Here is a 27,384-nt window from a genome sequence, read left to right as displayed (position 1 = left end):
GCTACTCAAAGGTCAACTGTATATACACATTATGTTTGTGTGTGTGTGTGTATATATAAATATATACACACATAAAATGTGTGTATGTATATATATATACATAAAATGTGTGTGTATATATATATCTATATCTATATATATATAGATATATATAGATATATATATAAAAATAGTATCACTTATTTGAGAAATAAAAAAATCCACCAAACTCACAAAAACAGAGAGCAAACTGGTGGTTACCAGAAGTAAAAGAGGGGAGGGGAAATGAGTGAAGATAGTCAAAGGATACAAACTTCCACTTCTAAGCTGATCAAGTTCCGGGATGTAATGTATACCATAATGATTACAGTTAACGATACTGTATTATTATATTTGAAAGTTATTAAGAGAGTAAATCTTAAAAGCTCTCACCAAAATAATATTAATAATAACAGGGGCGCCTGGGTGGCGCAGTCGGTTAAGCGTCCGACTTCAGCCAGGTCACGATCTCGCGGTCCGTGAGTTCGAGCCCCGCGTCAGGCTCTGGCCTGATGGCTCAGAGCCTGGAGCCTGTTTCCGATTCTGTGTCTCCCTCTCTCTCTCTGCCCCTCCCCCGTTCATGCTCTGTCTCTCTCTGTCCCAAAAATAAACGTTGAAAAAAAAATAATTTAAAAATAATAATAATAACAAAAATAAATTGTAACCATATGAGATAATGGATATGTTAACTAACCTTACTGTGGTAATCATTTCATCTTACATACATAAATCATTATGTGTACATCTTAAATTTCTGCAATGTCATATGGCAATTTTATCTCAATAAAGCTAAAAAAATGTTTTTTAAGTTTATTTATTTTGAGAGAGAGAGAGAGAGAGAGAGAGAGTGTGTGTGAAAAGGGGAGAGACAGAGAGGGAGAGAAAATTCCAAGCAGGATCTGTGCTAACAGCGCAGAGCAGAACCTGATGTGGGGCTCAATCTCACAACTGTGAGATTATGACCTGAGCCAAAACCAAGAGTCAGACACATAAATGACTAAGATACCCAGATGCCCCTAAAAAAAAAGTTTTTTAAATAAATAAGTGAATAAGAAATAAGAGTAAGAAATAAGTTTTACCACCATTCCCCCACCCCCAAAAACAACTTTGGTTTGGAACACAGGCCTTCCTATTCTTATTTCAATGCTTCTTCCACTCTAAACTGTTTCTTTAATTCATCGCTCACAAATATGTAAGTATAATTAAAAGGGTAGCTTGTTTTAAAATAACATTGCTTGGTTAAGAGACTCTTAAATATGAAGAACAGAGGGTTACTGAAGGGGTTTTAGGAGGAGGGATGGGCTAAATGAGTAAGGGGCATTAAAGAATCTACTCCTGAAATCACTGTTGCACCATATGCTAACTTAGATGTAAATTAAAAAATAAATAAGTAAATAAAAATAATAACATTGCTCGGGGTGCCTGGGTGGCTTAGTCAGTTGACCGTCTTACTCGATTTTGGCTCGAGTCATGATTCCAGGGTCGTGGGAATGAGCCCTGGGTTAGGCTCCAAGCAGAGTGGGAGCTTGCTTAAAATTCTCTTTCTCCCTTCACCCCCTCCCCTACTCAAAGTCAAAGAGTCAGATGCTCAAATGACTGAGCCACCCAAGTGCCCCTACTTTATGTGTTTATAAAGTGAGACACTGACTGTACAGTTGATAGAAATCTAAGCTGATAAATTTTAGAAAAATTAGAGCGAGCACATTAGGACAACCATTACAGATCATTATGGTAACTACAAGTATATTGTTTCATTGTGGTTAGATTGCTCCTAAAGTTCTCTAGTGACAGGGCCCTAGGAATTTCTCAGTCATGTCTAGAACTATCCCTGATTGTTATGGGGTAATGAGTGGATTGAATATTTCACATTTTCTAGTGTAAACAGAAAAAGGAACATAGCAGTATGCTCACTGGCAAGGGTTGAAGTGGAAAAGGGTCAGAGTCCTTTAGCCAATAAAATAGAAAAGTGGTTGGTAGGCTGATTATTATTAGCTTCAAAGATTGAAATCTTTCTCACATATAACAAGGGCACATATCATTCAGATTTCAAGTGTGAGAAGTCAGAGACAGGAGAAACAATTTATGAGAGAAGATCAATTTTTACAATTTTTGTTCCTATGCTGAATATTGTTCTACACTATTTATTGTTGGTAAGCAGGAAGACAGAGTTCAGGAAGCATGGGTTCCAGAGTCATACACACAGGGTTGAAATCCCAATCCTCCTCATTGTCTTTTTTAGGAAAGCAGCTTAACTTTCTTAGCCACAGTTGAGTTTTCTGTGAAATGGGTTGAAGAGAAGATTAAATGAGAATGGAAACTGCTGCAATAGTAGGTAATATTCATTCCCTTCTCACTTCACCTCCCACTAAAATTATCAGTAAAACAGATTTACTGACAGCAGTTTGTACCACCAGATACCCATTAAGATGAAGATGACATTTTTTTAAGATTTTATTTTTAAGTAATCTCTACACCCAACGTGGGGCTTGAATTTATGACCCTGACATCAAGAGTTGCATCCTTCACCAATTGACGCAGCCAGGCACGCCAAAAATGAAATTATTTTTGTATTACCAAAGACTATGCAACAAAATGGGCTGCTTGAATCACTTAAATGAAATGAGAGTCTAAAGAAGTAAAGATCAAAATAGAAATATTGAAGGAGAAATAAAAGTATCAGAAATCAAGTGCTAAATATATATTTTTCTAGTTTATTTACTTATTTATTTTGAGAGACAGAGAGAGTGCAAGCAGGGGAGGGAGAGAGAGGGAAGAAGAATCCCAAGCAGGATCTGCATTGTGAGTGCAGAGCCCGATGCAGGGCTCGAACTCACGAACTGTGAGATCATGACCTAAGCTGGTATCAAGAGCCTGTCGCTTAACTGACTAAGCCACCCCAGCGCCCCTCAAATGTTGAATATTAAATCAGACATGAATGTAATCGATCTGCAAAAATTTTAGAAGGGCAAAAATTAAGTAGTTGACTGAGGGTAGTCTTCGCAGTATGAAAAGAGAGAGGAAAAGAATATCACAAAACAAATTCTATAGAGATAGTTCACAAACGGAAAAAAATAGCAAGAAATAATGTTGTATGACAAATAGTGCTATATGACTTAGCAATTTAGCACAAAAAACAGTAGCACATATTCTGTGTGTTCAAGTCTGTTTTTCTCTTGCTGTGACAGCAAAGACTCAACCAAGATTGAGACATAAACAAATTAATGAATATAGAAATCTAGAATGAAATGTGCGAAGCTAAGGGAATCTGAGATCATACTAGACACACAAAGAATAATGCTAATCTACTATACATGCTAAGAAAGTGTTTGGTTTATTAAGAATATACCCTTAAAAGTGAATCTTGTGTTAAAAAGCTTATTGTCCTCTTGTAAACAGAGATACTGAGTTATTGGCCAACTGAATATCATGTCCTAATCACCATCCATCCCCCTCATCCCATGAAATTGGAATTCATCAACTTTAACTGTCCTTAGGGAATAGCAATCATAACATCTTCAGAATGCAAACATTATATCCAATCCTTTTATTTACAAAAATGGGGAAATCAAGACCTAGAAACATTACAACTCAATTAAGGGAAAAAATTTAACTTCAACAAAAAAATTTTTTTAACGTTTATTTATTTTTGAGAAGAGAGAGACAGAGCATGAGTGGGGGAGGAGAGAGAAAGAGGGAGACACAGAATCTGAAACAGGCTCCAGGCTCTGAGCTGTCAGCACAGAGACCGACACGGGGCTCGAACTCACGGACCACGAGATCATGACCTGAGATGAATTCAGATGCTTAACCGACTGAGCCACCCAGGCGCCCCTAACTTCAACTTTTAAAAACATAGTTACAGGGGCACCTGGGTGGCTCAGTCATTAAGCATTTGACTTTGGCGTGAGTCAGGATCTCAGAGATCTTGAGTCTGAGTCCCACATAGGGTGAGCTTGAGACCCACTTTGGGTGAGCCCTGCTTCTCTCCCGCTATCTCTCTCACATAAGATTCTCTCTCTGCCCCTCATTCACTTGCTCCCTCTTTCTCAAAAAAAAAAAAAAAAAAAGTATAAAATAAATAAAAACATAGAACATTCAGTTCTATATTATGAAGTTCTTTTCCTCCTTCATTTTTGCATACTATACCGATTTTCTGATAGGTATCTACCAGTAAACTCAAACCCTTTCTCTAAAGGGAACTGGATAGTCCATGGCCAAGCCTAAGTGTTGGGTCTAATGGCAAGGTTGACACTTTGCATTTCCTAAATGCAATTGATTAAACCAAGATTGGGTACGTGACCTTCCATATGATGAATCCTGGCATAAAAAGGTGAGCTCAATCAAGTGGATTTCCTTTCTCAGAAATATGAACAGAAAGCACTAGGATCATTTACCAGTGCTCAAAGAAGCTAAAATGTCAGTGATGTGGCCATCATTAGATTCCATATGCCAAGACAAAATTATAAAGGGGCAGAAATTCTAAGTGGGCAGAAAGGAGAACGGACAGCACACAGAGGAGGAGGGACGCACTGAGCAAGATTACATGGTCCACCAGAGTGAGAAGTTAACTGCTCCCGGGAGCTGTTGTATTTTCTGATGGTTTTCGACTTCCACAAATGACTTAAAATAAACCTTTCCCTTTCTCTTAAGACAATCCGAATGAGTTTCTCTTCCTTGGAACCAAAAGAGCTTAATTACAATAGAAATATTAAATATTATAGATATAATCACATGATTATATATTAAATGTTATAATAAGCTATTCCCAAAATGTACTTAAGTGGAAGGAACTAAACTTTTTAAGGAGTTCTCTAGGAACTGTAGGGTTGGTATAGTGAAGCTGATGACTATCGTGGAAATCAATTTCCTTAGACTGAACAACGAGAGTAAATTTGAGAGCTGACATGAAGTCTCTGGGAGATACTGAGTATAATGAATATATCAAAATGGGTGGAGAATAAACTGAGTAGGAAAACAGAGAAAACCAATAAAGCCAGCTGCCAGTTCAGGTGTACATCCTCTTTCCAGACAGAGAATTCCTTATTCATCTACTTCTACCCTTCCCTTGCCTATAATTTGCCTATTCCAAATTATACTATTTTGGTTCTGAACAATAGCAATCACTGCTTCTGCTGTCATCAAGGGAAAAAATGCTTCGTATTTGTTTCATTCATATTTATACCTGTGAGAGATGTAGGAATAGTGGCAATTTACCCTCGCTATGACGTTAGCTTTCAAGTAATACTGGCTTCCCAAGACTAAGACAGTCCACATGTCAAAGAACTTACAATATCTCTTAAACATTTCCAGAGGCACCACTATTTACAAGTATGGAAGATAAACACATGTCTTATATGAGCAAATATAAAGGGAGCTCCTCCCATGTTAGAGAAATACAAAGTGAGATGATGCAACAAGACAGTAATATATTAATTATTTATCTGGAAAACTGTTTTAGAAGAAACAGATAATACATGAAAGAAAATTCACAGAATATAATAGTAAACAAACCCTGGAAAATACTGAATCTTATTAATAATCAATAAATGTAATGAAGTAAAAATTTTAGACTAATTAACAAAGATAATTTTATAACAATAACACCCTATGGTGCTGAAGATATGAATCACCTCCAACAGATTATTGAAGGTAAACTAATATAACCTATTGGAAATCAACTCAGCAACCTGTATCAAGAGCCATGTGCATTTTAATAACCTGTGACCTCATGATTATACTTCTTAGACTATATCCTAAGAATCTTAAATAAAGGAAAAAAGTTTTTCCCAAAGATTTAATCCTGGGATTCTTTTATTTTTTAATGTTTATTTATGTTTGAGAAAGAGAGCATGTGTGAGCAAGGGAGGGGCAGCGAAAGAGGGGGACAGAGGATCCAAAGCGGTGCTGACAGCAGTGACCCTGATATGTGGCTCGAACTCCCTAACAGCAAGATGATGACCTGAGCTGAAGTTGGATGCTCAACTGACTGAGTCACCCAGGTGCCCCAGTCATCTTTTTAATAACTGCATAATAACCGAACAATTGAATGTTTACCCATATATTTATTGTTGAATTAGAAGTAATCCCAGGGGGTACCTGGGTGGCTCAAGTCAGTTGAGCATCCAACTATACAGCTCAGGTCATGATCTCGCGATTAGTGAATTCGAGCATCACGTCAGGCTCACTGCTGTCGGCACAGAGCACTGCTTCAGAACCTCTGTCCCCCTCTCTCTCAGCCCCTCCCCTGCTCAAACTCTCCCTTTCAAAAATAAATAAACATTAAAAAAAAAGTTAATTTCTGTAATGACATGGAAAATGTTTATGGTTAGGAAGTAAAGAAACTAATCAAAAGTTGTACGTAGAGAACAATAACAAGTAAGTAAAACATATGTATAAGATAAAGTCAGAATTGTTAAATGAAAAAGACCAGAAGGAAACAATGAAAAGCTAGCAGCAGATTAGAGGGTTAAGATTATAAGCCTTTTTTCCTTTCTATTCAAAAAAATTTCACTACTGTGGTTAAATTACCTTTAAAATGAAAATAAATAATAATGATCTCCAAAAGTGTAAGTGTTGGAAGTCATAAATAGGACAGGGCAAAAGATCCCAGGGAATGTTACCATAATATGATACAGTGCTTGCTATTCATAATAAAAAAAGAATCATCAAAGAGCTTAAATTACACCTTTTTTACTTGTTAAAAAGGCAAAAACGTGTGAAATATAATTTAGAAAGTTTTATATGAAAATGCTTAAAGGTTGTGGCACTTAAAGGGTTAAATCTTAGTTACAGAAAATTGATGTACTCGCAGAACTTTCCCCCAGATTATGCCTTTAAAATGAGTACACACAATGATATAAAGAGGATATTGGAAATTAAGAAAAATATCTTTATTACCAATGGAAAAAAACTCAATTTCTGCAAAGCAAAAGAATTATACCAACAAAGATGTTTTATAACCCCAGACACCTAGTTTCAGAGAAAAAATGGAAATTTTACTTTTACCTAGATAATGGAAATTATTATGATTTCTACATTTGTAATTAATTTGATTACAGTTTAAATATCTTATATGTGTGGAAAATTTTTTATGTTATGATAAATTAATATTAGGACTTTTTTAACTGTTTAAATACTAAGAAAAGACATACAGAAAAGACTACTACAAAATTTAAAACAAGAATACCAAAATTTTGCTTAATATAAAAAAAGTTTCAGGGTGCCTGGCTGGCTTACTCTGTAGAGAATGCAACACTTGATCTCAGGGTTGTGAGTTCAAGCCCCACATTGGACCTAGAAACTCCTTAAAAAAAATTCCAATCACCTCTCATCAACTTCTTAATTTTTCAAAACACTGGCACATAATTTCAGAAATACCACTTAAGAAAAAATCAATGAATAGCTTGATTAAACCTTATACTGAACTAGAAGGAAAAAAATCTCATGAAAATGTAAAAGCCAAAAGCAAATTAAAATATAGCTCAGAAAAGAGGGTCTATAATTCTTCTACAATGATTCTTAAAAATTCTGTGGCAGTTAAGTTCTATAGATTCCCTCACTAATAATAACTACAAATATTACAAGCAAAATTTACTAATGTATGATAAGAAAATTCTAATTGCAGGGGCTCCTGGGTGACTAATTCAGTTGGTTGAGCATCCGACTTCGGCTCAGGTCATGATCTCACAGCTCGTGAGTTTGAGCCCGGCATCAGGCTCTGTGCTGACAGCTCAGTATCTGGAGCCTGCTTTGGATTCTGAGTCTCCCTCTCTCTCTGCCCCTAACCCACTCGCATTCTGTCTCAGTCTCTCTCAAAAATACATAAATGGTAGGGGCGCCTGGGTGGCGCAGTCGGTTAAGCGTCCGACTTCAGCTCAGGTCACGATCTCGCGGTCTGTGAGTTCGAGCCCCGCGTCGGACTCTGGGCTGATGGCTCAGAGCCTGGAGCCTGCTTCTGATTCTGTGTCTCCCCCTCTCTCTGCCCCTCACCCGTTCATGCTCTGTCTCTCTCTGTCCCCAAAATAAATAAACGTTAAAAAAAAAAATTAAAAATAAATAAATAAATAAATAAATAAACGGTAAAAAAAATTTTTTTAATTAAAAAAAAAAGAAAATTCTAACTGCAGAAATAAGTACATTCTACAAATAAATTTGTCACTGAGCATATACTAAACTGATAAAGGTTAGAGTTCGAGTACTTTTTACTTTGCTATTCAATCATTTGTGTCATATACTATTTTACTCTTTAAGAAAATAATTCATGGGATGCCTGGGTGGCTCAGTCAGTTAAACATTTGACTCTTGATTTTGGCTCAGGTCATTACCTCAGTTTGTGAGACTGAGCTGACTGTCTGGTTCTGGGCTGACAGCATGGAGCCTTCTCGGGATTCTCTTTCTCTCCCCCTTTCCTATGTGCATGTTCTCTCTCAAAATAAATAAATAAACATTAAAATCAATTCATAAATCAAGAGTCAGACTAAGCGCTTAACTGACTGAGCCACCCAGGCACCCCTACACCAAAGTGATTCTTAAAAAAAAATTATTTATTTATTATAAAAAAAACCTTTTCCTACATAATTTCCTTGGAGTAGGGTTAGGTACACAGAAACCAAATTTTTAAGTCACATGAAATGATATTACAATTAAAAAAATTTCATACAGCAAATAATCCATATTATCATTTACAGTTAATAAAATACACAATCTCCAGTTGACTCTTCATTATGTATTCTTACAGGAGTAGTATGCATATTCTAGAAGAAAGGAACTCCAGAAATGAAATCAATAAGCCAACATTTACTAACCACTGATATATGCAGGGTTTTATAGCTGGAAACTACAAAAACAAAATTCCTAAGGTTTCTTTATGTTATTAAGTTCAATAATTCAATGTGTGGTGGGGCATTTGAGGAACATGACCCAAAACATTTGAGATGGCCAGGAGTTTGTATTTCCACAATTCAGAAAATGATACTTTTACCTGAGATCACAATTTTGTCCTGCCTGCTGAGCAAATGAAACTCTACTAGAATCTCATGGGAGTATGACTGTACCAAATCTGTTTTATAAATAAAAATTGCCTGCTGTGTCCCTGATCAGCAAATACTGACACCAACACAAAAGCCTCTAGCCCACTAGGATGTAAGGGGCAAGTAAAGCTAGGATTTTTATTACAGTCTTTTCCTTTTTATGCTTCAGCATTTTATTTCTCTACTGGCTTTTAAGCTTCCCCATCAAATTCCTACCTCAGACCTTAAACTACTATACCACTCTTGAATCTGTGCTTACTATTTACACTGAAGTAAGAGTCCAGAAAAACCTCCTAACCTTTACAGCTTCTCCACTATTTCATCCTTGACCTATGGAAGGATAAAGTGTCAGGTCAGGAGAAGGATGGGCGATAGACACTTGAATCACAGCCAAAGCCCTTCTGGAGCTAACAAAAAAACCACTGTTAACTCCATGGGGTTTGGGGACAAACTGTCTCTGACCATGGTTTTGTTTGTTTGCTTGCTTAACATTTTTAAAATTTATTTTTGAGAGAGACAGAACATGAACAGGAAAGGGGTAGAGAGAGAGGGAGACACAGAATCCAAAGCAGGCTCCAGGCTTTAAGCTGTCAGCACAGAGCCCGATGCAGGGCTTGAACCCACAAACTGTGAGATCATGACCTCAGCTGAAGTCAGACGCTTAACTGACTGAGCCACCTAGGTGCCCCTGACCATGGGTCTTTTAACTCTTCTGTACCATGAAGAGCCAAAATAATATCAGAAAAAAAAAGGAGTGGTAGAGATCTGACATGCTTGTCTCAGTTCTTCTCTGCAGAAAGAAGAGCAGGCTGGACGACCCTGTACAAATCACTTCTACTCATTTCGTTCATTTCCTCACCTATAAAGCAACTAAAGACTGTGGTCCTTTCAGCTTCTAGAAGTGAAACATTTAGTTGATTATAAACAATCAGTCTGGTCATATTCCACATACAAAAGCCAGACTTTCTTCTTTCCTTTATACTTGCTACTGAAATTCTCCAAGCCTTCAGGGAAACTTGTATTGAACTCAACTGTTCAAATGTAGTTGCGGGATTACTAAGTTACATGTCATTTGATTCTTGCAGCAAATACTTGGGTTCCCACGTCAGGCTTAGGTCACTTCTTACAGAAATCACATTCAATAGTAAGAACAATCTTTAATTGAAAATGCCAAAGAAAAACTTTCACCATAACTTGGGTTTCTATCCCACACAAGTTTTTACCCATTATCTCCTTAAAACTGTAACAGAAACTATGTAAAAGCATTATTCAACTAAAAAGCCAATGGAGCATTCTAGTTCCTGTTCTGGAGCACCTGTGGTTTCAATGATTCACTGTTTAATGCTCTTTCCCTAAATTACGTCTCATAATATTTTCTAATAAAGGTTGACAGGTAGCATTTTATGAGCTTAGACAAACTCTTTCTGAAACACAGATCAGAACTCTTTATAACCAGACAGTGCCAACTGAACTCTATCACAAAATAATTAATCCAAGCATTTTATTTTACCTTTCTAAACATTAGCACCAAGAACTCTGAAAACATGTAATTTATACCAAAGTCTGATAACTTTCACATACAAAGTTTAAATATCTTCACTTTTCTTGCTTTTCTCTCTGTCCTAATGCTCATTGGGGTGATATATTAAACTTTGATCCACCATTAAAACAGTATAATCCAGATCTAGAAAGTTACAATCACTCTTTCAATATAAGCATCATTGTCTCTGAGCTGTATCTTTGACTTATTTGTCCACTTCAAACAGGGAATTTCACATTTTTCTGTGCATCACTTGAGAGGCATTTTAAGACAGAGCTTAAGAGTGCAAACCCTGGAGTTCCTCTACTTGACTTTGAGCTCCTGTCTTGCCACTTATTAGTCATAGAAAGAATAATTAACCAAGGGGTAGTTAAGAGGATAAAACGGTCAAGTTCCATTAAAAAAAAAAAACAAACCCAAAACTCTCTGTTTAAAAAAGACAATTATATGTAACATAAAACCACGGGCTGGATCCTGTACTGGAGGAAAAAATGTTATAAAGAATGTTATAGGGACAAGCAACAAAACTGTAATATAGACAGTAAAAACCCTAAATTTCCAGAATTTGATAACTATTACGTGGTTTTAGAAGAGAATATCCCAGCTCTTAAGACCCACAAATCAAAGTACTTAAGGGGTAAAAGTGCAAGATGTATAAAGCCTACTCTGAAATGATGAAAAAAATAATTGTGTATGTGTGTGTAGGAGTGGGAGGAAAGCATGTGGCAAAATGTAAACAACCGGTCAATCCAGGTAAGCTGTATGTACATGGGAACTGTCTAAATTATTCTCACAACTTTCCTCTAAGTTTAAAATTATTTTAAAATAAGGTCTTAAAAAAGCAGCTTTGACTCCATTCATCCTCCACTACTACTCCATTGATCCACTTCCTTCCATTCACAGAAACATCTTGAAAGTTGTGTACAGTCACCATCTCCCCATCTTTACTCCACTCCAATAAGACAGAGATTTCCTTTTTGCCAAACCCAACTATTTCTTGGCCTTATCGCAATCCCTCCACAGTGCTGAACACAGGCAACCACTCTTTCCCTTCCCAGCCTCACATCTCTCAGGTTTTCTTCTTGTATCACTGGCTACTCTTTGTCAGTCTCCTTTGCTGGCTCTCCTACCCCTAAATATCCCTTTCTTTTCTCTACCTATACATAACCTCATCCAGTCTGTGCCATTAAATAGCATTCTGAACTCCAGACTCAAACATCCAATATTTTATAAGACATACTCATTTGTTTGTGAAATGGGCATCTTAAACTTCACTGGCTAAAACACAACTCTTGATTCTTTTCCTCATCCTGCTCAAACCTAGTTCTCCTCCACTTGCCTATAGTAAGTGTGCATCCAGTTGTTTAGGCCAAAATACTAAGAGACCATCCTTGATTTCCTTTATATCCCACATCCAAATCATCAGCCAGGGCTATCAGAATATATTCTAAAATACACTCTGAGTCTGACCACTTCTCACGTCCCTAGTCTGGGAACCACCATGTTCTACAAGAGAATGGTCTACTACAATAGGTTTCCCTACCTTTCTGTTTTGTTCCCTTACTGCCCATTCTCTGAGACAAAGCAGCAAAAATGACCATGTTAAAGCTGCAATTAAATCACATCTTCTGACCATCAAAACTTTCCAATGGTTTCTCATCACACTTAAAATAAAACCTCATATCCTTACCACAGCTACATAGTTGTAACTAATCTGGGCTCCTGCCTCTCTCTGAACTAATCTCCTAGTAGTCTCTGATCCTTTCTCACTATGTTCCATGTTGATTTTCTGGCAGTTCCCTGATGTTATGCTTATCCCTACCCAAGAGTCTTTACTTTTGCATGTTTTCCTCAGCATTCATAATGCTCATTCCTTCTAATTCAGATGGTTGGCAAAATACAGTATTTAAGAAAGGCAACATTTTCTTCCCTTTCCACTGCATTACTATTTTCTCTTACTGGTTTAGTTAGTACCTATTTCTTTCTTTTTCCCTTTCTCTTCAAAAAAAAAAAAATCTTTAAATGAAAAATAGACATGTGACTGCTTCTCACTGTATACAAAAAAAGGAAACAATATGAATGAAATTCTAGCTCCCTTCAAGTATCTCTCCTAATCTTGATCTCCTCCCCAGAGGTATTCTAATATTCACCCGATGCACAAGCTTATAGAGCGGTTATTTTGTGCATCTAAATACGTATGTTTCTATAGAAGTAATGTTTTCTGTTTTATAAAATTCAGGGGTGCCTGGTTGGCTGTTGGAATATGATCCCTGCTTTGGGTGCAGAGATCACTTAAATAATTTAAAAAATTCTTTTAAAATATGCCTTTGCTTACCTACTCATTATGTATAACTCTACTTCATTACTAATTGCAGTATGAGTTCTTGAATACTTAACCTATTTATAATTTTGTACCACTACAAGCAATTCATTCATTTAACTGATATTTACTGAATGCCTACTGTATTCTAGGCACTGTTCTAGCTGCTGTAAATACAGCAATAAACAAAACAAAGACCTTTGCCCTCTTGGAGCTTACAATTGCGTGGGAAGAGAAAGAAAATAAACAGAATATACCATTAAACTTTGCCTGCAAAGGGCCTGATAGTAAATATTCTAGGTTTTGCAGAGCACATGTCTGTTGTAGATTCTTTATTTTTGTTTTACAACACTTTAAAATGTAAAAACTGCTCTTAGCTCACAGGCTGTACAAAAACAAGCCAGAGGGTAGTGGGGCTCTAACTTGCTGACCCCTGATATAGCAGTGTAAAAGGTAGTATGAGCTATGCAAAAAATAAAAGAATCCAGGATAAGGGGCGGGGGTGGGAGAAGGTAGGATACCATATTAAAAACGGTGTCTGGGGGATTCTGTCGGTTAAGTGTCTGACTCTTGGTTTCAACTCAGGTCATAATCTCACTGTTCCTGAGTTCGAACCCCACATCTGGCTCCATGCTAACAGCACAGAGCCTGCTTGGTGTTCTCTCACTATCCCTCTCTCTCTCTGCCCCTCCCCTGCTCATGCTCGTTCTCTCTCTCAAAAATTAAAAAAAAAAAAAAAAAAAAGAAGAAGAAAGAAAAAAAAAGAAGGTGTTCAAAGGAGGTAACATCTGAGCAAAGACTAGACAGTAAAGCCAGTGAGCCAAGTAGATATTTGGGAAAAGCAGATTCCAGATAGTTGAACCAGTAGCTAAAGCAAAAGTCCCAAAGTAGGAACATGACTGATATGTTTTTGATAGAGCAAGGAGACCAGTGTGCAAAGAGGGAAACTGGTAATAGGAAATAAGGTCAAGAAGGTAAGGGACAAAGGGGAGTGGTTTGGGCAGATTATAAAAAGTTTTGTGGGCTACTGTAAGGACTAGATTTTCTCTGAATCAAAAGAAGAGCCACTGCAGTGCTCTGAATAAGGAAGTGACTGGGACTGTCTTAATTTGCAAAAGACTAGCTCTCGCTACTGTATTAAGAAAAGACTATCGGGAAGGACTAAGGTAGAATGGGGACACCTGAGTAACCTATTTAAACAGTATTTATGACAGTAGTAGCTTGCATCAAGGTGATAGTAGTGGAGACGACAAGGCACTGTAAAATTCTGGATGTATTTTGATGATATAGAAAAAACAGGTTGTCCTGAAACTATGGATGTGAAGAGTCACAGAAAAAGCAAGGTCCAGGATAACTCGAAGATTTCAGCCTGAGCTACTGGGAGGAGGAGTGGCTACTGACAGATAGAAATGGGGCAAGTCTATGTGTAGAGTAGGTACTGGGGAGATGTTTAGGAGTTTAGTTTGGAAATGCTGAGTTTGATGTATATCATTAGACATTTAGGTAGAGATGTTGAAGAGGCAGCTGTACATAGGAGACTAGAATTAGTTTGGTTGTTGCTGGCATTTACATGGTATTTAAAGCCATGAGACTGAGTAAAATTATGAATGAAGTGATAGGAAAAACAAGACAACAAAAAGCAAGGACTGAGCCCTGGGTTCTTCAACAAACGAGGTCTGAAAGGAGAATTACAAGGGGCCAGGAAGGAGGTAGAAGATAAGCAGGGGGTGTGTGGTATACTGGAAAGCAAAGAAGAAAGTGTTTCAAGGATAAGGGAACAAACAGCCCTGTCAAATGCTGCTGATAGACCAAGTAAGATGAACAGAATCAATGGCATATGGCATTTGATAACATGGAAGTTACTGGAGAACATGAGCCGTTCAGCAGGAATGGGGCAGGCAAAAGCCTGATGGGAGTGGGTTTGGTGTAGTATACGAAAGGGAAGAATTTGGCATTACCAAGTACGGACAACTCTTTCAAGGAATAATGCTGCAAAGGAAACCCCCAAAATGGGGAAACAGGTGGTGAGGAGTGGATCAAGATTTTTGTTTTTAAATACTGGGAGAAATAATAGCATGTCTGTTTGCTGATAGACATAATTCAATAAAGGAAAACCATGATGTGGAAGGAGAGAAGCTGAATTAATGTCCTTGAGCACATGGACAAGGATGGGATCTAGTACAAAAGCAGACACAAGAACATGAACAGTTAACCTAAGTAATAAGCAGGAAGACAGCAAGTACTGACACAGATGTTGGTAGGTACACAGGGTGCTGGCAGTCTGTGTAAGCTTTCTGATTGCTTCTACTTTGTTAGCAAAGCAGGAAGCAAGATCACGTATGAGCTAAAAGTGAAGATGGGAAAAGAGATTCGAAGGTTTGAAAAAGAGAAGATATGAAATAGTCATACGGGAATAGGAGAGTGAACAGACTAAGAAAACACAGTGCAACCAACAGGCAGCATCAAGGGTCCCCTTGAGTAAAGAGGTCAGGTATGGTTGTGTGTTTTCTTCCAGCTATACTAAGTTGCATAATGGCAGGTACAAAGCAGAGAATTGGTTTTACGTAGGCCTGTGTTACTACCAAACAAGCAAAGAGCAAGGAAGTGGATCCAAAGGAGTGATTAAAATGATAAACTGTGGGTGCCTGGGTGGCTCAGTTGGTTGAACGTCTGACTTCGGCTCAGGTCATGATCTTACAGTTCTGTGAGTTTGAGTCCTGCATCAGGCTCTCTCTTCTGTCTTCCTCTCTCTCTGCCCCTCCCCTGCTCATGTGCATGCGCTCACTCTCTCAAAACTAAATTTAAAAAAAAAAATTAAAAAAGATTAACCATGAAATTTCAGCCGGGTTAAGAAGGGGAGTGAAAATATCAAGAGCACGAGTGGCAGGGAAACAATAACAGGATCGCTACAATGGAGATTACGCTGGGGTCAAAAGATGGTTGGGGCTGAGATATTAACCAGAAGGAGTGAACTACAAAAACAGAAAGTGGGGTCACAAAATAGAACACATAAAATTGCAACTACGTAAGGACTGTAGTTACTGACAAGGCAGAAGGGTGTCACTATGGGAGTGAGTGACTGAGATAGGATAGACGAGCACTGGAGGAAAGGTCTAGGAATGAGAGGCCAGGATATTGGAAAGATCAGTTATGTACATTTTTTTCAATTTCAATATAAAGACTGAGGCAGTACTGAAGAGAGGGGCAATGAACCTGGAGCTAAAATAACTAAAAAATGAAGAGGAATGATCTGGAGGTCACGGATAGCAATTATACTATCAACAGTTAATAACCACCATGAGGGGTAATGGATTATATAATCTGAGGATTTTTAGGGAGGAGGAAGGGAGAAGAGTCTGAAAGCAGCAAGGAGTTGCACGGCAGACATCTTTCCCACCTCTAGAAACACTGATTAGAAGGGCTATAGAAAACAACACCCACAACTGCACAGTGCAAAAAAGTCAGCTTTCCAGAAGAGCAAGGAAGTGAAGGAAATGTTTAAGAACAGGTTGAGACCGGACTCTGCAGATGAAGGACTGTAAATTCCAGTGGGCACAGAAGGGTATAAAGAGTTAGGAGGGATTTTTAGTGTTTTGTTTTGTTTTTTAAAAAGACATATATAGACCCTTTTATGAACTGGAGTGCAGGCAACTTCCAGGCTGGAAGTCTGGAGGTTCTGTGGCTACCGACATTCTCGAACACACAGGACCCCTGATACACTCATCCCCATGCTTCTTTAAGAAATGGAAATTGCTGTGTCAAAATGTTCTTGCTGTAAAATTAAAATGGCTCTACTGACTTACTCAACGTAGGAGTTTCCACTACAACCTTGTCAATACACACTAGCAAAACTTTTTCACTTTTGCCAGTATGACGGCAAACAAAATATCGCCGTTTTACTTTGCACTTCTCTACTGGTGGGGCAGAGCATTAGCTGTATTGAGATTCTCTTTTGTGAAAAAAAAAAAAAATCTTTTTAATGTGTATTCCTTTTTGAGACAGAGAGAGATCATGAGTGAGGGAGGAGAGACAGAGGGAGACACAGAATCCGAAGCAGGCTCCAGGCTCTGAGCTGTCAGAACAGACCCTGACGCGGAGCTCGAACTCACAAACCGCGAGATCATGACCTGAGCTGAAGTCGGACGCTTAACCAAGACTGAGCTACCCAGGCGCCCCTCTTTTGTGAATTTGGCTGTTAAGAAACCGAGTTGTCTTCTCTTCTCTTTTTTTTTTTTAATGTTTGTTTATTTTTGAGAGGGACAGAGAGAGTGACTGGGGGAGGGGCAGAGAGAGAGGGAGACACAGAATCCAAAGCAGGTTCCGTGCTGTCAGCACAGAACCCAACACGGGGTTCAAATTCACAAATCACGAGATCATGACCTGAGCCAAAGTCGGACGCTCAACCAACTGAGCCACCCAGGTGCCCCTTCTTCTCTTTTCTTAGTGGTTTATAGTGCTTAGAAAGAAACTTCTTCTAATTCATTCCGCTTTTAATGATTCACACAAATGTTACAAATTCCTTGTTTCAAATCTTCCTATGGCTCATGCTAGGCCCAGTAGGTTATCTCTTCCTCAAGTCCCTCTACTATCTACTAGAGACATTTAAGGCCCACCAGTCTTACTGGTCAAACCCATTAGTTTCCATACTATGACTGTTTTTGCACTACGTTTGAGGTGGTTTGGCCCACAGAGCAGAAAATATTTACTGTCTAGTCCTTTACAGAAAAAGTTCATGGGCTCCTGCTCTGTATCTTTTAGGGCCCCTGAACTGCTTGCAGTTTCAAGAACACGGTAGGTCCTTATCGTTGCTGACAGTGTCTGAAGCGCTGCTCCTATCCCCTGCATGAACTCTATTACTAGCCCTGCTAGATACGGCCACAGATTTATACTGTAAAGCTATAACTACACTTTGTTACACTTTTTTCTTCACATCTCTCTCTCCAGTAGTATGTAAATCCCTAACTGACAAGGGACAATCCCAGCACTAAAAAATGTTTAGTAAATGAATAAATGGCACACAAAATCAATCCTTCATAATTTGCCATCTTTCTCATCATTTTCCTGTTTTCCTATGCTCCAGCTAAAAGTAACTATTTTTCCTTTTATGTCATTATTTTTCAAAAATACTATTTTTAATGATAGCATAGTGATCAATTTTCTAAGTGTTTCTTTATAGTTTTGGTGGATACCACCTATTCCTAATCGTTTATTTATTGAGTACGATCACGATTTGGTGAACTATTTCTCTACTCTAATCCCTTCCTTAGTAAAGACAAAAGCAATGGAAACTTGGCCTTTCTGGGATGGACCATTTTATCTATGACAGCCACTTCTATACCTGAGGATTAAGAGGCTCTGCTGAATATTATTTTATTATAGGCTTCAGAGTCCTTCACGGTCAACTATAAAATGCAGTTAACTTTTTCCCTTCACTTTTCAGCATATAATTAATTCCCTACAGCTTGTAGTCTTATTCTCCTTAACTGGAGTATCTTTTATTATTACTATTTTTTTTGTTATTTCTCTACTAAGACTTTAGTTTGGCAGGGGTTTTACTAAGTTTATTTTTCAATTTGGTTTCTTAATAGGCCATTGTCACTTTTTTTTTCATGTTTTATTTATTTTGAGAGAGAAAGTGTGTGTGAGCAGGACAGAGACAGAGAGAGAGAGGGAGACAGACACAGAATGTGAAGCAGGCTCCAGGCTCTGAGCTGTCAGCCCAGAGCCCAACATGAGGCTCAAACTCAGGAGCCGTGAGATTATGACCTGAGCCAAAGTCAGACGCTCAACCGACTGAGTCACCCAGGCCATTGTCACTTTTTATACAGATCTCCCAAATTTGATGGATTTGTTTTTTCTTCCCCTATCTGTGTTGAGGTCATTACAAAGAGTGTTTCACCACAAATACTTTTTGCATTCATTTTAGAAACCATTCAGGTACACCTCATTACATTACTTTCAGGTAAGGATATTTTTTCCTTTTGTAAAATATATGCAGATAGTTAAGGCCTCTCTAGTTTAACTTTGTAATTTACCCATTCATTACCTCCAGCTCAAGTTTACTATCTTCATAATGTGTAGATCCACTAAGTTATAGTGAACTATAAGATTCATCACAAGGTTCTGTATTTATTCAATGTGTACATATTCATAAGATTCTGAGTATGTATATTACATGAAATTTTACAATTAAAGGATATGAGCTTTGCAATCAGGTAGATCTAGATTCAGATTCAGCCTTGAACATTCTGAGTCCATGGGCAAAGTACTTGCTTATCTACAGGTAACTCCCAGGTGTAACAAAGAACTATGATACCGAGCAGCATGTATATAAAAGTAAAAAAGTATGATAAATACCTACAAATAATGCCTGGTATAGTATATGGAAAAAATGTTATTTTACTCCCTCTTCCTTCCCATCTCAAGCAATAAGGGCAATAAATGCTGTGCTCCTCAGTTTTAAGTCCATTATTAAATTTTCTTAAGTAAAAACAATATGGGAGCTTTGGATATTCTTATACTCCAACCCAGTATTTTCCCTTTGGAGAATCTATCTTAATGAAATAAGCTAAAACACAGAAGCTGTTTGATGTACAAGGATGCTCATTGTAACATTTCTTAGACTGCCAAAAAAAAAAAAATTAGAAACTTGCTAACTGTCCACTAGGACATTGTTTAATTATGAGAAAATCACATTATGAGGTCATTTTTTAAAAATGCTCACAGGGGCACCTAGGTGGCTCAATTGGCTGAGTGTGTTCAGCTCTTGATTTTGGCTCAGGTCATGATCTCATGGTCATGAATTTGAGCCCTGTGTCAGACTCTGTCCTGACAGTGAGGAGCCAGCTTGGGATTCTCTCTCTCCTCCTCTCTGTCCCTCCAACGCTCATGTGCACTCTTATCTCAAAATAAATAAATAAACTTATAAAAAAGAAAATTTAAAATAAAAAAAAAATTTTAAGTGCTAACAAATTAACAGGAGAAAATGCTAATGTTGCTAAGTGAAAAAGCAGAATGAAAAGCTATTTATTCATGGGCGCCCGGGTGGCTCAGTTGGTTAAGCGTCCGACTTCAGCTCAGGTCACGATCTCACACTCTGTGAGTTTGAGCCCCGCGTCGGACTCTGGGCTGATGGCTCAGAGCCTGGAGCCTGTTTCCGATTCTGTGTCTCCCTCTCTCTCTGACTCTCCCCCGTTCATGCTCTGTCTCAAAAATAAATAAACATTAAAAAAAAAAAAATTAAAAAAAAGCTATTCATATAGTAAAGTCTCAACTATGAAAAATCAAACTGAGAAAAAATATTGAAAGGAAATATATCAATGGGTTTACAGTAATTATCTCAAAGTCTAGATATTAGTGATTATAATTTGATGGGTTATTTTCTAAAATATCAATGATCATGATGATAATAGCACTTATTATTTATGGAGTGTTTACCACATCAGGCCCCATTCTAAGAGTTTACCAAATTAATTCAGTTAATCCTCACAGCATTATGAGATGAAAAAACTGAGGCACAGTGAAATGAAGTAACTTGCCCAAGTCCACACATGATTTCAGAAGGTGCCAACATTTGAATCCAAGGAGTCTGGCTCTAGAGCTCCTGTTCCTAACTGCTACATTTGAAGATTTGCTTTGCTTTTAAATTTTAACTATTAAAAAGGCAAATGTCAACTCCAATCTTGTGGTCATTCAGTTAACAGCTTTCTTTCAGCTCTAGGCATTCTTTTAGTTCTGAGTTCAACTATTTGCTCTGCCATCAGGTGCCATTTTGGAACAAGATGTAGCCACCATTCCTGTATGGGTTCTATCCACTCCAGAAAATTCCAAGACAAATCTGCATCCCTATTTCCTGTTCCAATATCTCATTTAATCACTGAGACTCATTTAACCATTCTTAGTTATTACACCCACTTTCAGTACTTCAAAGAATTCTACTAAGGAGGTCCTGAGGCAACCAAATGAACAGAGGCTTCTAGAAACTCTCCTACACCAACACCCAACCATAGAACTACAAATCTATACAGTTACCACTAAACCTGTCCTCCATCATAAAGTTCACCCTGCAACCCAGGAGACTCCTTTCACCTGCCAACACTCACTGGATATCCACCGCGACACTGGCTGAACGGGACTAATTAAGAAAGACTCCCAACATTTGGGGAATTTTTTGTCTCTAATCCTGATTTTTGAAGATGGCATTATTCTCCACTGTTTTTGAAAACAATCATCAGTTAATCAATCACTTTCATTCTTTCAGCTTTCTCACCCATTTGCTGGTAGACCAAATTGTTTTTCTGGGAGAAAGACCTTTTTGGCACCAGTATAAATTCAAGTATCAACTCCAGGAAAAAACAGTCACAATTTATACTCCAGGCAATAAACGTAACTCCCACTTACTGCTGTGTTCCTCTCTGCGGTTTACATTTGATAAATTTATTTCATGACTTGTTACTTGTTTTGCCTTCCTTTATTAATCAAATTTCTTTTAAAAACAGTATTTGCAGATTCCAACATGGATAAAAGCAAGCAATTCTTCTAAATATAGTACATTTACATTTCAGTGAAGTTCATTTACAATATTTAGAAAACTTGAGCTCATGTGATGGATTTAACGTTATATAAAAAAGAAAAACTAGTCATAAAAACAATGAACACAGTATCAAGTGTTGATAATGGAAATATTTACAACAAGAATGTGTATTTTTTTCCAAAATCTTATCCTGCTCATAACATATTTTGGTAATACGCTTGATTACTTTAAAACATTTTTATAGGTATTTCTGTGGGAGGAATTTAGTAATTCCCTGAATGCCTGGGACAAAAATGTAACCTCAAGGGTGACCCAGGTGGGGCCCTTTTAGGAAAAACGAAATGGAGCACTAGTAGTTCATTAGGCTAACATTAACTCAGGTGACGTAAAAACTGGACTGGTAAACTGTTAGGCATTTATGAATGCATATGCTGGGGAGTAAAAGAGAAATCTGCATCTTCAAACTAACATTCCCCTTTTGCGGCTGCGAGTTTTCAACTTGGTGGAGTCATTGTTCAAGAAGAAAGGTGTGCAGGGCAGGGTACAAGTGGAAAACAAAATCGTTTCTCCCCCAAGACTGAATACTTCCCTGCTTCAGTAAGTGGAACTTACTTGCCATTCTAGTATGAAAGCTTTGGTACAAAAGGGAAAGTTAAAATCTAAAAGGAACTTTTGTTACCCTAAATGAAAATAAGCCTTTCAAGGATAGCCATTTTACAACCTTGTATTTCCAAATACCGATTAGACAATACAACTTGTTTTTTTATAGACATCTTTTCTTTAGGATAAAAAAATTACCATTTATAAACTCATCAATGAAGTCATCACTGTTTCAAGGTAGGATTGTTATGAAGCTTCTTAAAACAACTGTCAAAACCAATTTGTGAATCCCTCCAAGTTTAAATTTCTACATCCAAATCTGTTGATGGACCAAACTAATTAATGATTAAGAAAACGGACTTAGATTTAGGTAGCAAGCAGTCCTTGCCACATCCAGCTGGTTTTTACATCAGTAGACAAATAGGCGATCATTTTTAAAGGAAGAAAGCCTTTTCTTAATTGCGGTAGCTGGTCTGCTCCTCGGCAGCTGTTCCCTGTCGCGTGTTCGCGTGGGAGAAGTACAAAAGGGTGGAAGTGAAAAAAACACAAGCCCACGCAAAGCCCGTGCAGTTACTAACATTAAAGTTATGTAAATATGTCGTGAGGCCAAGAGGCCACAAGGGGCAAGAACCGCCCAGAGAAAGCGATCCGCCCGAGCGGAGTGTGGAGAGGAAGGCGTGTGCGGGCCTGGGACACCCGGGCAAAGGGGAAAGGGCGGGGGACAAAGACGGGCCATCCGGGGCAGAGGCAGGCAGTGCCCCAAAGCGCCGAGAACCGGCAGAAGCAGCCGTCCTGGCGCAGCGACTGCGGCACCAAGGCCCTCAAACGCCGCGGTGTAACAGCTCCCCGGCGAGAAGACGCTCCCCTCCTCGCCGCTCTTACTGGCCGTCAGGCCGACCTCGGACACCTGAGGAGGCGCTGCCCGACCGCCGCCGGCGTCCCGCCGGACAGCTGTTGGGCTTAGAACCGCGCCGCCGCCGCCGCCGGGCTCCAAACGGCCGGGAGGGCGGCGGGTCGGGCGCCTCTCCCCGCGGCCCCTCAGGCAGCTTCGGAACAGCCTGCCTCCGCTCCCGCCCTCCAGTCAGGGGCCGCGCACCCTCACGCCACCTACCCGGTCCCACACCATCCCAGAGGCCTCCGGCGCTCGGGCCCTCTGCCGAAGCGGCGCTGCCTCCCGTCCGGGGCCTGAAATGGCTGCGGAACAAAGAGAATCTGGGCTCGGACGAGCGCTGGTCCGATTGGCCGGGGGGCGGGGCCCGCCGCGGGAACGTTCGGCGGCGGTCGCCTAGGCAACGGCGGCGCGGCGGGGAAAACCGCGGCCTGGGCCTGCTAGGTCCGCTGACCTGCGGTCGGCGGCGCGCGCCAGCGGTGGCTCAAGCCGCGCTGCAGCCGGCTGCTCTGTGCCGTGAGGCCTCGACCAAAAATGGCCCTGCAAGTGTGGACGCTTAGGGGCTGTCCAGGGCCTCCTAAGCGTGACGACCCTACCCCAGACGAACTTCCATACTTCCGGATAATCTCCAAAGTGACAGCCCTGCCCCGGGAGCCTATTTAACATGGAACATGCCGCATATCCCCCAATAATACAGTTCCAACGTTGCTGGTAAAAAACAGGAACGACTTCAGTAGATGGATATGGGCAGAGGGCTGCCTGCGAATGTTGCATGATTGACTTTTGAGGTATGCTGTATCTAGCATGTCAACTGCTTTCTATGCAAAATTAAAGGATTTATAAAATTAAGTTTTACATGTCCAGGTGTATGTTAAAACCAGTGTCTTCCTTTTAGAAATAAGAAGCCCTCCTCTTTGTAAGCAGCCATCATGAGAAATTAAAATGCCTTCTGTTTTCTAAACAGAGCATAATCCAAAATGGGAGACATAGATGTTTTTATACTCAATTATAATAATGGTAATGAACTGATAAATAACAGTTCCCTTCCCCACATTATTCTTATATATAAATTTCCTATGTATTATTATTTTAAATTTGCATAGCTAGATGATCATTATAACCCATGGTGATGATGCTGCTGATAATATCCTTCCTCATACATTTTTACTGTCCTATTTGTAAGTGCTGTATATATTATGTTTTGAAAATGTGTAGCAGTTGTTGCCTTCCAGGCTTATTGGAGGTAAAATTATAGTACCAATACTAGAAAGTTTTTTTTTTTTATTTACATTGATAAAGCTTATTTGGTAACAAACTTGCTAATAGTTTTCATTTGCAACAAGTCATTTTACAAAACAATTTATTTCACTTAAATTTTGAATCTAGAAGGACTATTTTTTATCATTAGGAAATGGAACATACGAAGAAAAAATATTTTACATAACTAAGACACTCATAATTAGGATTCCAACATTTTCTAATGTTAATTTGATAGCAGTGAGATACAGGAGCACGCACCAAAAGAGGCCTCCAGATAGGAGTATATTACTAAGAAAACAACTTAATGTAAACCTTCCGAAATGTAGGTTAGTGTATCTGCAGGAAAATTTACCCAGAATACATATATTTATCCAAATAACAAAAAGAGCTTATTTCTGCATTTGAAAAGTCCCATCATGGGACTTTTTTGGGACATCAAGGGAGCCTTGATCCTTGCAAATCAGGGGATGTGTGGTTTCTGCAATTTACTTTGCTAAGGAAAAACAACAGGAATACTTTTTAAATGTAAAGGTTTAGCAAATAATGACAGATGTAAAGAACTACTGACAAAGCAATTAGTCAGGAATTCACCTGAATAATACCTTGGAAGTAAATGAAATTAATTTTAAAAGGTGAAGTATTATTTAGTGTATGTAAGAGGATTTATTGACCAAAATCTTTTGAAATAAAAAAATACTGATCATCAAATGTTGTGAAATTGAGACTAAGAAAATTAAATATTCACACTTTTATGAAACTTAAATGAAAGTGCATTAAAATTTAGTATGAATAGCTCTGTATTGAATGAAGAGCTGCTTGCACGTATAGCCTTTTTGTCTCTACGTTCTAGGTTAGATTAAAAATACATGTTTTAAACAGTAAATCTTCTTACCATTAAGAAGGGCTTATTAACATGGCTTCTTTTATTTTACTTTTCCTGTTACCTGTTAATCCTTTGCACAGTGTGCACATGAAATAGCAGCTACCCAGCAGTGTTTTCTCTTTAGACCCGAATACAAAGCAGCAAAGCTCATGTAGTAAAACTTTGTCCGTATTTTTTAAGGACATACACTTAAATTAAAAACAGTAAATGCCTTAGATTTTAACCCCCAACCCTACTACAGATACCTTATATTTAAATTTTCTGTATTAATTCTTTTTTTAGGTGAACAAATTTGTGAGGATAAAAATCAAAGAATGGTAGAAATTACAAAATACATTGAGAAACCTACCTATAAGCTTTCCCCTCGGAAGGAAAAGATGCTCACTCTGTCAGATGTAGCATTGTCAAACAAGCATGAAACTGGGAGGCACAGGGCTTGTATGCTGACACTGGCTTCACCACTTCTGAATGCTTCCAATTCAGTCTTTCTGAGCTTCACTTCCTTGTCTTAAACAGGATTAAATAAGATAAAGTATATTAAGAGCTCATTAGCAGAGTGCCTGGCAGGTAGTTAGAAGGCAATAAAAGATACTATTACTAGATGTTAATACGTATGAAAGAACAGATGTTTGAGAAGGAGGAACGGTGATTGAATAAAAATTACAAGTTTGAAAGTCCAAAAATTGTTAAATATCTTTAATAGGCAATTGTTGGTGAGCGTATAGAAACACAGTAAAAGAAGTAAAATAATCTTTTAGATACAGGTGATCTTAAAAAACAATGCTTCTGAGTAATGTTCCCACCTTACACTTCTGAAAGATGTGGGAATTCTCATTATATTCTTTAATAGTAGACAGTTTAAGGAATTGCCTTCCATTGAAACATCTTCAGACTGACATCAAGGGAAAAAAAAATTTTTTTAAGTGATATTTAGAAGAATGTAATTCAAATTTCAAAAGAGGACAGTGATAGTCAATAGTTAGAAATGTGTAAATAATCTATAGGCATTTTCCTTTGAAGCAAACCCCCTATATAGTTTGAATGTACAAAAAAAGATAAATTAGAGAGTTATTAGGGAGTTAAAAGGATTAACTTCAAAGTTCCTTTAACTATTAATATCCCCTAGTGATTAAAATATGATTCTATTTATGAAAAGGTCTACTTAGACTTCTACGTCTGGGAAGATGGAGTAGACCTACTTTCTCTCTATTCCTCCCTGTAGGTACAACTAAAAACTCTAAACATTACATATAAAACAAACATAAGGAGACTCTGAAAGATGGAGAGAAGGCAGGCCAGCCGGTGCCCTCAGGACTCAAGGAACAACATGCTAGTTAGTTCCCCAGGGTTTTGTTTTTGCCTCATATATCCCAGACTCGAAACTGAAGGAGCTGGTAACCTGGAAATGCCAATGGTTCAGAAACACCAAAAAAATGCCCCACAAAATACTGCTCTCTTTAGCTGAAGAACCAGGAAAGAGGCAGTATGAGAGATAAAACAAAAGCAAAAACATTTAGACAGTAACTGCTAAAACTAAGGAAAAGTGGAAACTACAGAAAAAAATCCTGGATCCCCCTTCCCCTCGTTCCCCAACTCAAGTCAGCAAAGACCTAGTGGAAAGCCCAGACTCCCACCCTCACCAGACTATATAACAAGGTGCCCCAAGCCTACCTTCCATCCTCTGCTGTCAGAGAAGCTAAGTAGGCAGCCCAGACTTTCATCCCTGCTGGCCAGTAATGTGAGACAGAGACAGAGACTTTCTTCTTGGGTGTCAGTGGAGGCCAATGGAGGAACTTAGACTACTCTCCAACCTGGCAGTAATGAGGTGGAGACTGCTGCCCACCCCTACTTCCTCTTCCAGTGCTTTGTCAGAAAAAGCCAGCTAAAACAGAATATTTAAATAAGATCCAAAGTCTTATAACATGATACCCCAAATGTTTAGGTCTTAGTTGAAAATTGCTCATCATATCAAGAACTAGAAAGATCTCAAACTGTATTAAAAAAGACAACTAATTGGGGTGCCTGGGTGGCTCAGTCAGTTAGGTATCTGACTCTCGATTTTGGCTCAGATCATGATCTCATGGTTCGTGAGATCAAGCCCAGGGTCTGGCTCCACACTGACAGCACAGAGCCTGTTTGGTATCCTTGCTCTCCATCTCTCTCTGCCTCTCTCTCTCTCTCTCTCTCTCTCTCAATAAATAAACTTAAAAAAACAAAAGACAACTAATAGATTTCAAAACCAAGATGACAGAGATGTTAGAATTGTCTGACAAAGATTTTGAAGCAGACATAAAACACTTTTGAGCAACTAC

At 38.5% G+C, this 27,384-nt stretch overlaps 1 protein-coding gene across 2 annotated transcripts in view; it reads right to left on the bottom strand.

Moving 5' to 3' along the window:
* The window catches only part of TNPO1 (transportin 1), a 98,260-nt gene extending 72,718 nt beyond the window's left edge, over positions 1-25,542 (bottom strand). Inside the window, exon 1 of one of the 2 annotated variants that reach the window (XM_045495209.1) lies at positions 25,422-25,542. Coding sequence is in view for 1 of the 2 variants with exons in the window: in XM_045495200.1 (XP_045351156.1) it covers positions 23,152-23,166 (15 nt within the window). In the remaining variant the exon portion in view is untranslated. Of the gene's footprint in view, positions 1-23,151; positions 23,293-25,421 lie in introns of those variants that run through there. The other variant, XM_045495200.1, reaches the window with a different exon arrangement.
* Positions 25,543-27,384: the final 1,842 nt, after the last annotated feature.

This window comes from Leopardus geoffroyi, chromosome A1 (genome assembly GCF_018350155.1).
Source record: "Leopardus geoffroyi isolate Oge1 chromosome A1, O.geoffroyi_Oge1_pat1.0, whole genome shotgun sequence".
Classification (NCBI taxonomy): domain Eukaryota; kingdom Metazoa; phylum Chordata; class Mammalia; order Carnivora; family Felidae; genus Leopardus; species Leopardus geoffroyi.
The sequence above is the reverse complement of the archived record's forward strand: the minus strand, read 5'-3'. Positions and strand labels throughout refer to the sequence as shown.